Consider the following 13,915-nt stretch of genomic DNA (forward strand, 5'->3'; position numbering starts at 1 on the left):
GGCTTTGAATATATCTTGCTTGCAATGGATTATGTGTCTAAATGGGTAGAAGCCATTGCCACTAGGACCAATGATCACAGGGTGGTCGTCAACTTTGTTCAATCACACATCTTTAGCCGTTTCGGTCATCCGCGTGCCATCATCAGTGATGGTGGCTCGCATTTCACCAATAAGCATTTTGGCTCTCTATTGAAAAAGTACTCAATCACCCATCGAGTTGCCACACCTTATCACCCTCAAACTAGTGGACAAGTGGAACGTGCTAATAGGGAAATTAAGACTATCCTAGAGAAAATGGTACGACCCGATCGTAAGGATTGGTCGGTGTGTCTGGATGATGTACTTTGGGCCTATCAAACCACATATCATACCCCTATTGGCATGTATCCTTATCGGTTAGTTTTTGGGAAAGCATGTCATTACATGTAGAACTTGAACATAGAGCATATTGGGCTACAAGGAAATTCAATTTTGATATGACCACGGTCGGTGACCATAGGAAACTCCAACTTTCGGAGTTAGATGAGCTAAGACACGAAGCTTATGAGAACTCTCACATCTCTAAAGAGAAGACTAAAGCTTTTTATGATAAACACATTGTTAGGAAGTCATTCTCTCCTAATAAAAAAAATGTGGCTCTTTAACTTTAAGCTTCGCCTCTTTCCGGGGAAGCTTCAGTCATGATGGGATGGCCCTTTTATTGTTCTTAATTTTTTCCCTCACGGAGCTGTTGAAATCTAAAACCCAAAAATGGGACAAGTTTTTAAGGTGAATGGCCAAAGACTTAAACCTTATGTCGAGGGCATTAATGATGGAGAGGTGATTGAGGAGTGTTCTTTCTTAGAACCACATTAACCATTTCAGTGCACTAAGTCTGGCTGAAGACTTTAAACTTAGTGCTTGTAGGAGGCAACCCACCTTTGTAAATATGTTTTTACTACTTTTATGTTTTTGTTGTTTTGTCTTTGCAGGGATTGTCATGTTTGGAAACTCATTAACTAGTCCAAGGCTACGCTTATACATGCTCCACAAACTCCATTGGTGACAACCCCACCATTGTTCCTCAGGTTGTATCTCTCCATCTTATATGCTGTTATTGTTAGATTTCTTGTTTCTCAAATATGTTGGATGATTTTAATGTTATTGATCATATTTCCATTTGAGATCATTTGATGCTAAGTTGGGGAGGATGTTTGTAGTTGTGGGTCATTGAGGACAATGACATTTTAAGTTGGTGAGTGTTGATTGATTTTTTATTTTTGCGAAGTGTTGTTGATGATGCTTTTGTGGAGATTGTGATATTTTTGTGAAGTGTTGTTGATGATGCTTTTGTGGAGATTGTGATATTTTTGTAAAGTGTTGTTGATGATGCTTTTGTGGAGATTGTGTGTTGAATGGATTGTGCTTAAATTTTTGTGGTATGATGATGTTGTTTTTTGTTGAAAACATGTTGAATCTTACTCTTGTAAGTCCAAAAGTGGTTAAAGTGAACTTAAGTGGGTTATTTTTGAAAATTTTCATGAGTTCATGCCTAATCACCATTTTAGAAGCAATTGAGGTGCTAGTTGAAAGGTTTTGTGAGGTTTTTGAAAATGGTTTGTTACAACATGGTTTTAAACATTGAGCTATTGGTTCTGTTTTTTGCTAGGTTTGTCCATAATTGTGGTTAGACACCATTTTGTGTAAATGTCATGTGTTTTAGTGTTTATGCAAGTCTCCCACATATTATACATGCCCATGGAGCAAAGTTTCATTTATTATCTTGCATGTGTTAAAAGTGCTTAAATGTTGCTTGATGATTTGGTTTTGATTTGTAGCCTAGTTGACTCAAGTGAGTACGCCCGACTGGTGTTCTACACCTAATCCCTTAGAGCTATCTAGCTTGGGAGCAGTTGGCCTAAAGCTCATTACACAGGTCCTCTAGAAAGCTTAAAAAGTCATTACATAAATCATGAGCTTTATAAAAAAGGGAAAAAAAAAATAGTATAAGTCTTGACTTGTAGCCTAGTTGGTTTGGGTGAGTAAGTTCGAGGAGTGTTCTACACTTAGTGCCCTATAGCCATCTGGTTTGGGAGTCATTGACCTAAAGCTCGTTACACGGACCTTCCAGAAAGCTTAAGAAGTTAAGACAACAATTAAAAAAAAAAAAAAAAGTGATGAAAGAAAAGAAATTATATGTCAAAATCTTGTGTGGAAAATGAGCATTATATTGCATATACATAAGTTGGGGAGTTTTGCATGACATTTTAACATTGTGATAGGAATATGAAATGTGTGTTTGAGAAGCTTGAATGGAGATAGGCAAATCTTGACAGAAACTTTAGTTCTTTATTTAGGATTGTGTTATTTACTTGTTATGTTCAAATTCTTCACTTTACCTTTTGATGAATGTCTTGGTTGTTGATGAATATGGTTGTGTATGGTTTTGTGAGAATGTTGAAAGAGTTCTTTTAACTTTACTCGAGGACGAGCAAAGAGTAAGTTGGGGAGTGTGTTAGAGTCATGAAAGTGACACTATTTTGGTGATAAAAGGACCCAATGTGTGATTAAATTGAAGTATATTGAGACAATTAAAGAATTTATGAATTTATTCACGAAAATCGCTTTCTAATATTTTTCTTAAGAATTTAACATGTTTGGAATGATTTTGGAAAGGGTATGAGTTGATATTAGGTTGTGGTTTATGGATTAGGGGTTATTTTGTCTCATTTATGCTATTTTCGGGGTAAACTGTCACATTTATAAGGGCTGATTTTGTAACTTTTTAATCGTACAGGGACCAAAGTGATATTTTCCACTTTATGTATAAAAAAAGATGAAGCGTCAAAAACCAACAACGCTGACACCCATCCACAGTTTTTCTGGCGACTCTTCTTCTCCCATTTCCGGCAACCTTTCATCTTCCATTTGCATCGACGAACACCACCGCAAATCACGCTAAGTTTCGGCGACGTTTCGCATTCCACCCGCCGCGACTCTTCACATTCCAACTGTGATTTCAGCATTTTCTGGCGACGGTTGGGTTCCCTGATGGCTGATCTTCCCTCCCCACGGTTGGATCTATCCTTTGCAAGCTTCAGCCGCTGCAAAAACTGCTGGAATCCGCCAAATCGTCCCCACGCCTCTTTATCTTCCAGTCGCAATCTCGCTCATTTTCGATGAATTTTCATCTCCCGAGGACCTGATCTAAACTCCCCATCACTGGAGCTTTCCATCAGTACCTTCGGATCCCATTTCCGCCACCATTTTTCGGAAGACCCACCGGAAAATTACGTTTTTTGGCGAGTGTGACTGTTCATATTCCGGGTTGTCCGTTGGTCGCTTTCACTCCTTCTTCGCATCATATCGCTATCGGCTACTTCCTCTCTGCCATGATCAGCTTCGTTTCCACCGTTTCAGCCTCTATCGACACCACCATGAGCGGCTGAGTTCTCGGTTGTCTGTTACAGCATAGGCGAGATCGAGATTGACTCCACTACTCTCCTCATCAACTCTCGACTAGTTGGATGAGCCCGATTGTAGGACATTTGGTAGTATTGTGTTTCAAATTATATTTGTTTTCGTTTCATGTTTGATTTCGATACTTTAATATGGTTTGAGCATAATTTGTGATGAATATTGTTGTCCATTGTGATTTAACGTTTTCATAGAACTCGCTGAATGATAAACGTTGGTTTGAAATAATTAAATGATGAATATTGCTTTTCATTACTTTGCATCGATTGTAATTGAATTGTGTTCGGATTTAATTTCATTTCTACTATTGTTGCGTTTATTGTGAAGTTGGTTGATTGGAAGATACGTGTTGACAAATGGTATTTGTTAATCGCGGACCAACTAGTGGTATTGTCTTGTAGCGTTTATCGGCGTTTAATGATAGTCTTTAACCAATCGAATGATAGTCTTTAACCAATCGAACTTGAGTGATCGGGTGAGACAGGATAAATTATACCTAGAGTGTCGGAACCCATTTCATTGATTTACCTTGCCTTGTAGGTTTAGGGGATTGTAGAGGGTGGAGGAGAATTGTGTGAGTTGGTCTCTTGTTGAACCAAAATCGTAGCTGCAATGTTTTTATTTTAAAATCTTTATTAGTTTTAATTTCACGCTTTTATTATTTGCATTTTGTTTGTTTAGTTTCATTAATCAAATTACCAATTTCATTTCTGCTACTCAAAATACATTAGGTTGTTAGTCTTGCTCCCTATGGATTCCACCCTACTTACCGCTAACTACGGTATTTAGGTTTAATTTTGTGACTGTGATGACTGGTTCAACAGTTACCGAAGAGTGTAGATTTTTGTGAGATCTAGTTTGCCATACATATCTCTGATGTTGTTCCATATTTAGGTGGCGATTTCAATCAGTAGTCATTCGGCTACCACCTCTGTGGACAAGTAGTTGTTCAGCCACGATCTCATCAACATGTTACACCTCTTCTAGTAATGGTGAAGAGGTGAATCAAAGGGTGGTGGTGGGACGATGCCATCTATGAATTCCCTCATTGTCCTTGGCAATAAGTGCTCGTCGAAAATCACAAGCCATGTTGAATAATTGTCTGATCCAATTATTTGTTGTTTGATAAGGGTGATTTTCAGCCCATCTAATACTAGTGAAAACAAAATGTCACTTGGTTCAAGGAGATGGCCGGTAGTTGGAACCATTTGGAAAGTGAATGGGTAGGGATCGTACCAGTTTGCTATGATATATCCGGATTGTAAATGAAAGATTGCATGCTTGTTAGGGGTAAAATGGTGGGAAAATGTTGTAACATGAATTAAGGTTCATATGGCATGAAATTAAAACAAATAGGGTGGAATTAGTACCTTTAAAGCTTTACAACCCTTTGTAGCTTTGATTGAAGATGAAAGATCTTCAATAATTTGAAGACTCCTTTAAGTGTATCCACCCCCAAGCATAAAGAAGAGAGAAAAATGTTTTAGCCCAATGTTCAATCCAATCCAATACATATATATTAGCCCAACATTAAATCCAATTCAATAAATTATATTTAGGCCCAATTATTGAATCTAATCCAATATATATATTATATAATATTATATATATATATAATATATATATATATATATTAGCCCAATGTTCAATCCAATCCAATACATATATATATTAGCCTAACATTAAATCCAATTAGTAAATATATATATTTAGGCCAATTATTGAATCTAATCCAATAAATATATATACTAACCCTTATTGAATCTAATCCATAAATATATATTGGCCCATTATTGAATCTAATTCAATAATGACCAAATGACTCTTATTACCCTTGGTAAGTGCTAGCTTTCCATGGACAATCATTTCTCACCAATATATGATTATGATGAACACGTTTAGTCCAAACATCGTTAACCTTTAAGTTGTATTATCTCTCTTTCATACTTGGTTTTTAAGTGTGATGCTTTGGTCACTATAACCTAGTCGTGGGGAATATCATATTCCGATATATTTTGTCATAACTCTTTATGATCGAAACTCCCACAGATCATGGTAGGCATTTAGCAATACTTCATAACCCTTAAGTCATAATGAAGTTGAACTCCGGTGAACCTATTCCGATCGTACATTCCGTGTAGTAAAATCCCCCTGTTATCTACTAGATTAAGAAGGGTTCATGGTATGTTAAAATCCTTAACTTAATCTTAATCGAATCGTCAATCAATACAATGGAACATGTCATCATGCAACTCTTTTCATTGACAGTTTTCATACTCTAGCTAGAGAATTCATTTTTCCAATGTTTATTGACATTCGTTGGGAACTCAGGACCAAACCATTTCGAGTCAACGGATCCCATCTTGACAATCACTTGTCCTCACACATGAATAAAATGACCAAATCGGCTTCTTACACAAGACATGACTAGTCTCATGGTTATACACCATATGAACCATATGCATCCCATGTCGAATCAACATGATGTCTCAGGTTAAGGATCAGTGGTACACTAGTATGACCTATGATGTAATGACCACATTCTAAATGTCCATGTGATTTATCGTAATCAATCATATTTGATAAACAGTTCACTAACCGTTTTGCCGGGCTAATGCCTTAGTGACATAACTCTCATGATTACCCATATAATACCATCACATGATATTCAGTGGGGACATTTGACAAGCCTACTATGCAATGTTATTGCCCAATTACATTACTATGTAAGGAATGCTTCAATGATTTGATCTTCTAAAGATCCGTGTCAGCGGACATTTCACATGCATTATAAATAATATAAATGAAGCAGTAAACATACATGTGAAATCAGAACTCTTTCTTCCATTCGTAAAGAATATTTACAAGATATAATGCCCTGAAATTGTAACATGATTGATTTCTAGGGCATACACTAACAGTAACCCGACATACCATACTGGTATGGGAATGGGTTTGGGTATGGGCGTATGGGCCACCTTGTGTGTTTGGTCAATGGTTGTGTTTGATGTGTGTAGGCCAGGATTTGGGTTTGGGCCATTGTGTGGATTTGAGCCTCTATTGCTAATGGTTGGGTTTGGGCCGATGGTCGTGTTTGGGCCTATATGCCATTGTGTGGATTTAGGCCATTGTGTGGAGTTGGACTTGTATTGCTAGTAGGTGGGTTTGGGCCAGTGGGCGGGGGCTCGTTATGGGTTGTAAGGTTGAGCTTGGCTAGTGGTGTTTGGGTTTTTATTAGTTGCCATCTGGATGGTTTAAGTTTTTTAGTGTGTGGTTGACATCGAGACAGTATGATCAAAAAGGAATTTGATTTCTAATGTGTATCTGTTTGCTTTTGTAAGGACAAAACAGAAAGGAAAAAAATTTTCTAATTGAGTATTCATTTGGCTTTTCAGGGACAAAAGACAATTAGAAGAGCGGAAGCTGGAGAGGCTCTTATACCATGTCAGAGTTTGATAAGCGGCAAGAGTGACAAAGACTGAGAAGGAGAAGCCAGGTATGCCAAGAGAGAAAGAACAGAGAGAAAAATTATGTATTCTGTGGTATTAATTTCTTACATGTATTCTATCCAATTTATACAAAATATGTAAGTATAGAATGGAAAATAACTGTACTGAATGTACAATTACACAAATTGGCAAAATAATAATTGGAGTCAAGGCTAATCTCAGCGTGACCAATCAGGGCATGATTTCAGCACAAGAATCACTCCTGTGATTACTACATTTTATCAACATGGTTTTTGCCTATAACAAAGATATGGGGGTCTAGCCAAAGTAAGACAGGAATAATTTACTCGTAATAGTTTTAGAATCTTCCAACTCTGTCACCTAAGTGGCCCTAGCCAAAGAAGTTGCATGAGCTTCTCTTGGAGTACATCTTATCTTTTGAATTTGTCATCCAAATGGCCCCCATGTATGAGATGTCGCATGAGTTCTCTCTTAGACTATCTTGTCTTCTAATTTTTTACCCAAGTGCTACCATGTTTGAGATTTTCAACCGATCTCTTTTTTTCGGGCATCTCCTGTCAAATGGAAGGGATCTTCATCTAATAGATTCTCTATGTTTGTCCAATAGTCTTGCTACAGTTGGCCACTTGAATAATTGCTCTTTGTCTGTTCTCATATGAAAGATGATGCTGACTAGAATCTATGAATTTGTTTTCTTTTATGTGGTAATCTTATCTAACCTTTGAGTGAGATTCTCTGATTCTCTCTCTGAACTCCATTTTTCTCCTTAACCTCTATTTTCTTGTCTAGATTAATTTCTGAGACAAGAGTTGAGGTTGTAGGACTAGGGGAAGTATTTAGGTTTGAGAGGTAAGTCCCTTTTTGGAAGTTAACCATATGCAATTGCTCTTTTAGTGGGATTCATGTGTTTAAGTATCTAACCTAAAAGCTTAGAGACAAATATTGGCAAAGCCCTTCTTCTAGTGCCAAGCTACTTGTGCAAAAAAATGACTTGGGCAAAAGCTGTGCATGAGAAGTCTTTAGATAGGAGAAGGTATGTAGCCACTACACAATTGTGGGTTCAATTGAACCACTCAACTTTTGGAAAAAATCAAAACAGTCTTATATTTATAGAATTTACAATTTTGACCCTACATAAATTTGAATTAATTAACACTTTTTTTACCCTTTTCTCCCTTCTTCATTTCATATCCTTTCCTCTTATCTTTCTTCTTCTTTATATGGATTACTCAAGAAAGACTATTTTTCGAGGTTACAAGATAAGATGATGCTCATTTTTTTTTTTTTTTTGCTTAAAAATCTTTTCTTTAGCTTTTTAATTGATGAAAGATCATGAGCTACAAGTTTTTGTTGAGTTTAATAAATGAGTTTGAAATTGAGAGATTAAATTCCTAAATTTGATGTGGGTTTTGATTTAATTTTGTTTATGTTGAGGTAGAGTTAATTAATTGTTGTTTTAAATTGGGTTTGATAAATTTTTGTTAGTTATTAAGTTAATTTTGAAGGGTTTAAAGAATTGATGAAACCTAAGTTTGAGATTGAGGAATTGGTTTAATTTTGATATATTGGTAATTGCTTGTATTTAGAGTTAGATTTAATGAGTTTTCATTGGTTTATTGGTTGAATTTTATCGGGTTAGTAGAATTTTTTTTGAAAACCCTAAATTATAAGATTTGAGACATTTTTTTTTTTTTTTTTTGTAATTGATAAAAGATGTTTTTGTTGAGTTTAATAAAATGGGTTTGAAATTGAAAGATTAAATTCTAGATTTTGAAAAGCCTTAGTTATAAGATTTGAGATTTTAATATGTATTATTGTAAATTTATCAACTAGATGTTTTGAACCCAGTTACTACAAATACTAGCTACGTCCTCGGATAAGAGATTCACTAAGATTGGGAGATTCCCAAGGATTTTACATTCACTTAAATAGCAGAAAAGAGGCGTTTTATGCGAACCAAGTGAGATTACCCTTGTCGGCTCGTAAGGGGGGTTTATATAACCTTTGCCCCATGAACATGAAAAGGCTTTTCAAGGATATGTTGCCATGATTTTTACGGCATAATGGTGCCTAAGATGGTGGCGAATGACCACGTTTTGGCTAATAAACATTAGAGGTGGCAGAGAAGTTGATCTTCTAAAATGTAGGAAGTGGGTAGTTAACATAGATTGGGGAGCAAGTAGACCATGGGTGATTGGAGATATTATGTGACACTTGCGCACTCATGTTAACATATTTGGGCCTCCTTCCTGTTGGATAAACTTCTTGGGTTTGGACCCCAGGTGGCCCAAACCTTTAATCCGGCCCATTTTCAATATTTGATTGGTTATGAACCCTTGTTCATATATTTAGGCCCGTTTATCAAGCATTCACTCATTGGGCGTCATCATCTTTGGAAAGGTTGAAAAATTATCCCTCAACACCATTTAACCATTAAATTTAACATTTAAAATTGAAAACTGGGTGAAACTTTGATTCTTTTCAAAATTTGAATTATAAACTTTTACTTATGTTAAACCTAGGGTGAGATAGTGTAATTTGGCCTATTGTAATGTTATGGCAATGGTTTGGCTTTCAAAAGAGAAGCTCTTTACTTTTACGCATAGTCTTCATGTACAATTACTCTATTTTTAGTCACATGATTCTTAAATGATTAAGAAATTATGCTATATATTTTTAGGTGTTTAAGATATATTTTTAATTTAAGTTTTGTGCGAAATTCATATCAAACTCGTGGACTCATGCAGTAATTAATATTTCGGCATAATCTTCATGAAATATAAATTTCTTAAGATATCATACAGGGGCGTAGCCAAAAATAATGTATAGGGGGGGGGGGGTCAAAGTTAAAAGAACAATATAATTTTAAATTAACATAAGCATAAATTTTGTATTTATAAAATTCTCATTAACTAGTACATTTATAATTGTCCTCGACGGGATTTCATCTTTTGAAAGTATTGTATAATGACTTTATTATCAATACTATCAAATACATCTTTCTCTATATTCAACCATTGATCACTCATTCTATTTTGCAAATATGATTCTTCACAAAATTCATTGTTGAAAATACTCTCTCTATACTAGCAGTGGCAACGGGTAGAATCAATGCTAATTTCATCAACAAATAAACTAATGGAAACACTCTATCCTTCTTAGTTTCAACCATCATTTTTCCCAGATCTCCAATCCCTTTCAATCCCATAAATTTGACATTAGAGTGCATATCCAAAATGTAAACATCAAGTTGAGAATCAAGTGCCGTGAGTTCTAAGTCAGAAAAATCATCAGGATAAAGTTCGGCAAGGCGTATCAATTTCTGTTTATCAAAAGCAACAAACGATTCATTTTGACATAAACATGCCAAACAAATAAGCAATTCAGTGTTTACCTCATTGAAATGATTATTCAACTCTTGAAGCTGTATATCTAGGACATTATAAAATAATTCAATGTGGTAATGATGCACGTTTGTGATACCTTGAGCCTTATCGCCCTCGAATAAAAAACTTGTCATCCATATTAGGAACATCAATGTCATGATTGGCACAAAAAGAATAACTTTGCTTAATGAAGTCTCCCATCCATTATCCCTCATCAATTGTAAAGCTTGCTTACATGCTTCAACCAAATTCATAGCATTTACAATATCTTGATCTTTTCTTTGTAGTAGTGCTTGAGAAAGTTCATTTGTAAAGCCAAGTATATCTTTCATAAAAAATAGACTAAACACAAAGTCAAATGATTGCATCAATTTAAATATGTTTTTTGCATGAAATCTTTGCTCAGAGTTTGACCCATCTTTTGCCACAATTTCAAGAACATCGATAATGGATGAAAACATCAAGATTATGCTCATTAACGTACCATAATGCAAGCCCCAACGCTATCACTAGCACGTTGCAGATTAGTCTCTTGATTGAGACATTTTCCACTTGAAAGTTCACCATTAGAAAGAGTTTCAATAACTTTACAAGCTTGCTTATCTCTAAGAAGATTGCAATGCTTTGACGAAGCACAGACAATATTAACCACAATCGCCACGATATTAAAAAGATCATTAACATCATCATGGTTCTTTGCCAAAGCCACAAAAGCCAACTCGAGTTGATGGGCAAAGCAATGAATATAATAAGCACATCTATTCTCTTTCAAAACCAATGTCTTCGAACCATTAAATTCTCCTTGCATATTACTAGCTCCATCATAACCTTGTCCTTGCAGTCTAGAAAAACTCAACCCATGCCTTGAAAAGAAATTATATAGTGTTGTCTTGAGTGAGAGAGTTGTGGTACTAGTAACGTGTTCAACGCCTAGAAAAAGCTCCACAACAAGTCCATTCTTGTTAACATAACATAAGACAATAGTCATTTGTTCCTTCCTAGAGATATCACGAGATTCATCAATCATTATACAGAATAATGAATCTCCTAAATCTCTAATGATAGCACTTACGATTTCATTTGAAGCAGCACTTACAATGTCTTTTTGAATCTTAGGTGATGTCAATTTGAGATTATCAGGAGCATTCTTGAAAGCAACAACATTGTAATCTTTATTATGATTAGCAAGAAATTGTAGAAGCTCGAGAAAATTCCCTTGGTTGCTTGAATCATAGGATTCATCATGACCACGAAATGCAAGTCCTTGCCTTAGAAGAAAACGAATACAGTCAACTGTAGCATTTAAACGAGTTCGATACTCTGTTCGTGCTTGAGAAGAATGTCGATAAAAAAATGTTTGAATATGTTGGTCTTGATTCAATAATGTTTCACACATTCTTCGAGCTTGGTTATGAGCACTGTTAGAACCTCCAACCTGAATATTCAATTTTTCTTTCTTTTTCCAATTTGAAAACCCTTGACCAACAAAGCGATCACCACCCCCTTTATCACCATCTAGCTTAAAAAGATAGCAACAAAGACAAAACGCAGCATCTTTGGCTATACTATATTCCAACCATTGTTCAAATTCACTAAACCAAGAAACAACAAAACGTCTTGAAAATCCACCAAAATACCTAGAAGGAAACTCATGGCCCCTAGGTTGACAAGACCCCCTTCCAAATATATTCTTCGAATTTGATCTTGAGTATTCGGATCATAATTTGAAATTCGAGGTCTTAAGCCTGGATTCGTAGGAAGATCTCACAAATCAACATCCACATTTTTACTTGAATCACCAATATTTTCCTCTTGTTCAAATGATGAGATCATTGTTGACTTTCTTTTGAAATATCTCTCCATACTATTTCAAAACAATAATATATTATTACTTGATAGAGAAAAATGCAACAAAATAAGCTATGTACTCAGTAAAACCAAACAATAACAATAATCTATGTATACAATAATAATTATTAAGATAAGTGAAATTACAACTACTACAAAAATTTATAAAGCTAATAAGTTAAAGTATTCTAACAATACATACACATCACAACTTAAAAGTTATCTCTTTCTAATTTGTAAGTACTTTACAAAAATTAAATTAAGTAATAAATTGAATTGAAATAGATCTAATGCAATATTTTTTTTAATATATCTTACATTATATACATTGGCTAAAATTGAATTGATATCGTACAAATCTATTCAAATAACCAACTCTTGTACATTAAATCCACTTTTCATAACACTTGTAAAACATTAAAATTAACTCCCATTTGAATCAAACACTTTTTATAACAAATATAAAATGGGTAAAATAATGTGGTCCCAAGAATGAAGAACCCATCTTCTCCATAAAAAAAAAAAACAACCAAAATTGCCATTGGCCAACTCCAAAAATCCATTTGAATCAAACACTTTTATATAACAAAGTAAAAAAATGGGTAAAACAATATGGCCCCAGAACTCATCTTCTCCATATAAAAAAAACACAAATTCGGCTATAATGGTAAAACAATGTGGTCCCAAAGCCAACTCCAAATTTCATTTGAATCAAACACTTTTATATAGCAAGATAAAATTAGTAAAACAATGTGGTCCAAGAACTCATGTTCTCCATATAAAAAAACAAAAAAGGGCAATATGGAATGGGTAAAACAATGTGGTCCCAGGCCAACTCCAAAACAAGTTTAAACTATCTTCTTACTTCCTCTAACTTCATATATCATTACAATAAATAAAAAATGGATGCAATTTGTGGTCCCAATGACAATTTCATCTTCCTAAATCCTATTCTATAATTTAATCTTAAACTTTTAAAATAAATAATACAAACATAATATTATTACCTGAAAAATTGAAAAAAAAAAGGGACTTGTTGCTTGATAGGAGGAGAAAATTACACTTGTGGATAGCCTTAAAGGAAAAGAATTGGCTTTATAGTTATCGAAGAGGAAGAAACCGTCTGAGGGAAGGAGATTGATGGGTTTACTTTTAGCAGGAGAACGAAGGGTTTACTTTTTTTCATCACGGGCTCCAACCAAAAAAAGTGTAACTTATTGGGTATAAATATATAATGCAACTTTTTGTTATTTTAATTTTATTGGGGTAATTTGTGAAAACATAACAAAAATTTTAAAAGTCAAGGAGGGTGAACTGACCCTCCTTGACCCCCCCTCCCTCCACCCTTGATATCATATAAGCGTCACTCCCTCTCATGAAACCCATTTTTTTTAAGCTATTGTATAAATAAAAATGAGAAATAAAAAAAATAGTATCACTATATTTTATCTATAATGATATCAATGGCTAGTGAGTAGTGACAATTATTATGGTAATTAGTAGGCAAATGTACGAAACTCATTTAAAACAACAAATCCGAAGACCAAACTGATATGGTAAAAGTTTGATTAGGGTATTGAGCATACACAGTTAACCAAATCTAGAAATAGAAAGCTATAAAATCTGAACGACATGAACTTTCTTATATTATATATAATATATATTATATATTCTATATCTATATATATCTATAAGAGTTTATACTTCAATAAATTAATAACCTCGATTAAATAATATTTTTTGCTGGTCCTGACT

At 34.6% G+C, this 13,915-nt stretch overlaps 1 protein-coding gene across 1 annotated transcript; it reads right to left on the reverse strand.

The window, feature by feature from the left end:
* Positions 1–10,787: 10,787 nt before the first annotated feature.
* Positions 10,788–12,145, reverse strand: LOC116121008 (zinc finger MYM-type protein 1-like). The gene is made up of 2 exons (XM_031406973.1): positions 12,081–12,145; positions 10,788–11,877 (listed from the first exon to the last, which is right to left on the reverse strand). Exons 1-2 carry the CDS (start codon positions 12,143–12,145, stop codon positions 10,788–10,790), a joined length of 1,155 nt encoding a protein of 384 aa, XP_031262833.1.
* Between the last annotated feature and the right edge of the window lie 1,770 nt (positions 12,146–13,915).

The sequence above is a fragment of the Pistacia vera genome, unplaced genomic scaffold, assembly GCF_008641045.1.
Source record: "Pistacia vera cultivar Batoury unplaced genomic scaffold, PisVer_v2 Contig955, whole genome shotgun sequence".
Lineage (NCBI taxonomy): Eukaryota > Viridiplantae > Streptophyta > Magnoliopsida > Sapindales > Anacardiaceae > Pistacia > Pistacia vera.

Excerpts from the sequence above, each read along its gene's own strand:
- LOC116121008 (XM_031406973.1), bottom strand. The coding sequence starts at position 12,145 with ATGATCTCATCATTTGAACAAGAGGAAAATATTGGTGATTCAAGTAAA. Across the intron at positions 11,878-12,080 it reads AAAAATGTGGATGTTGATTT|TATAGCCAAAGATGCTGCGT; the intron begins GTGAGATCTTCC and ends GTTGGAATATAG.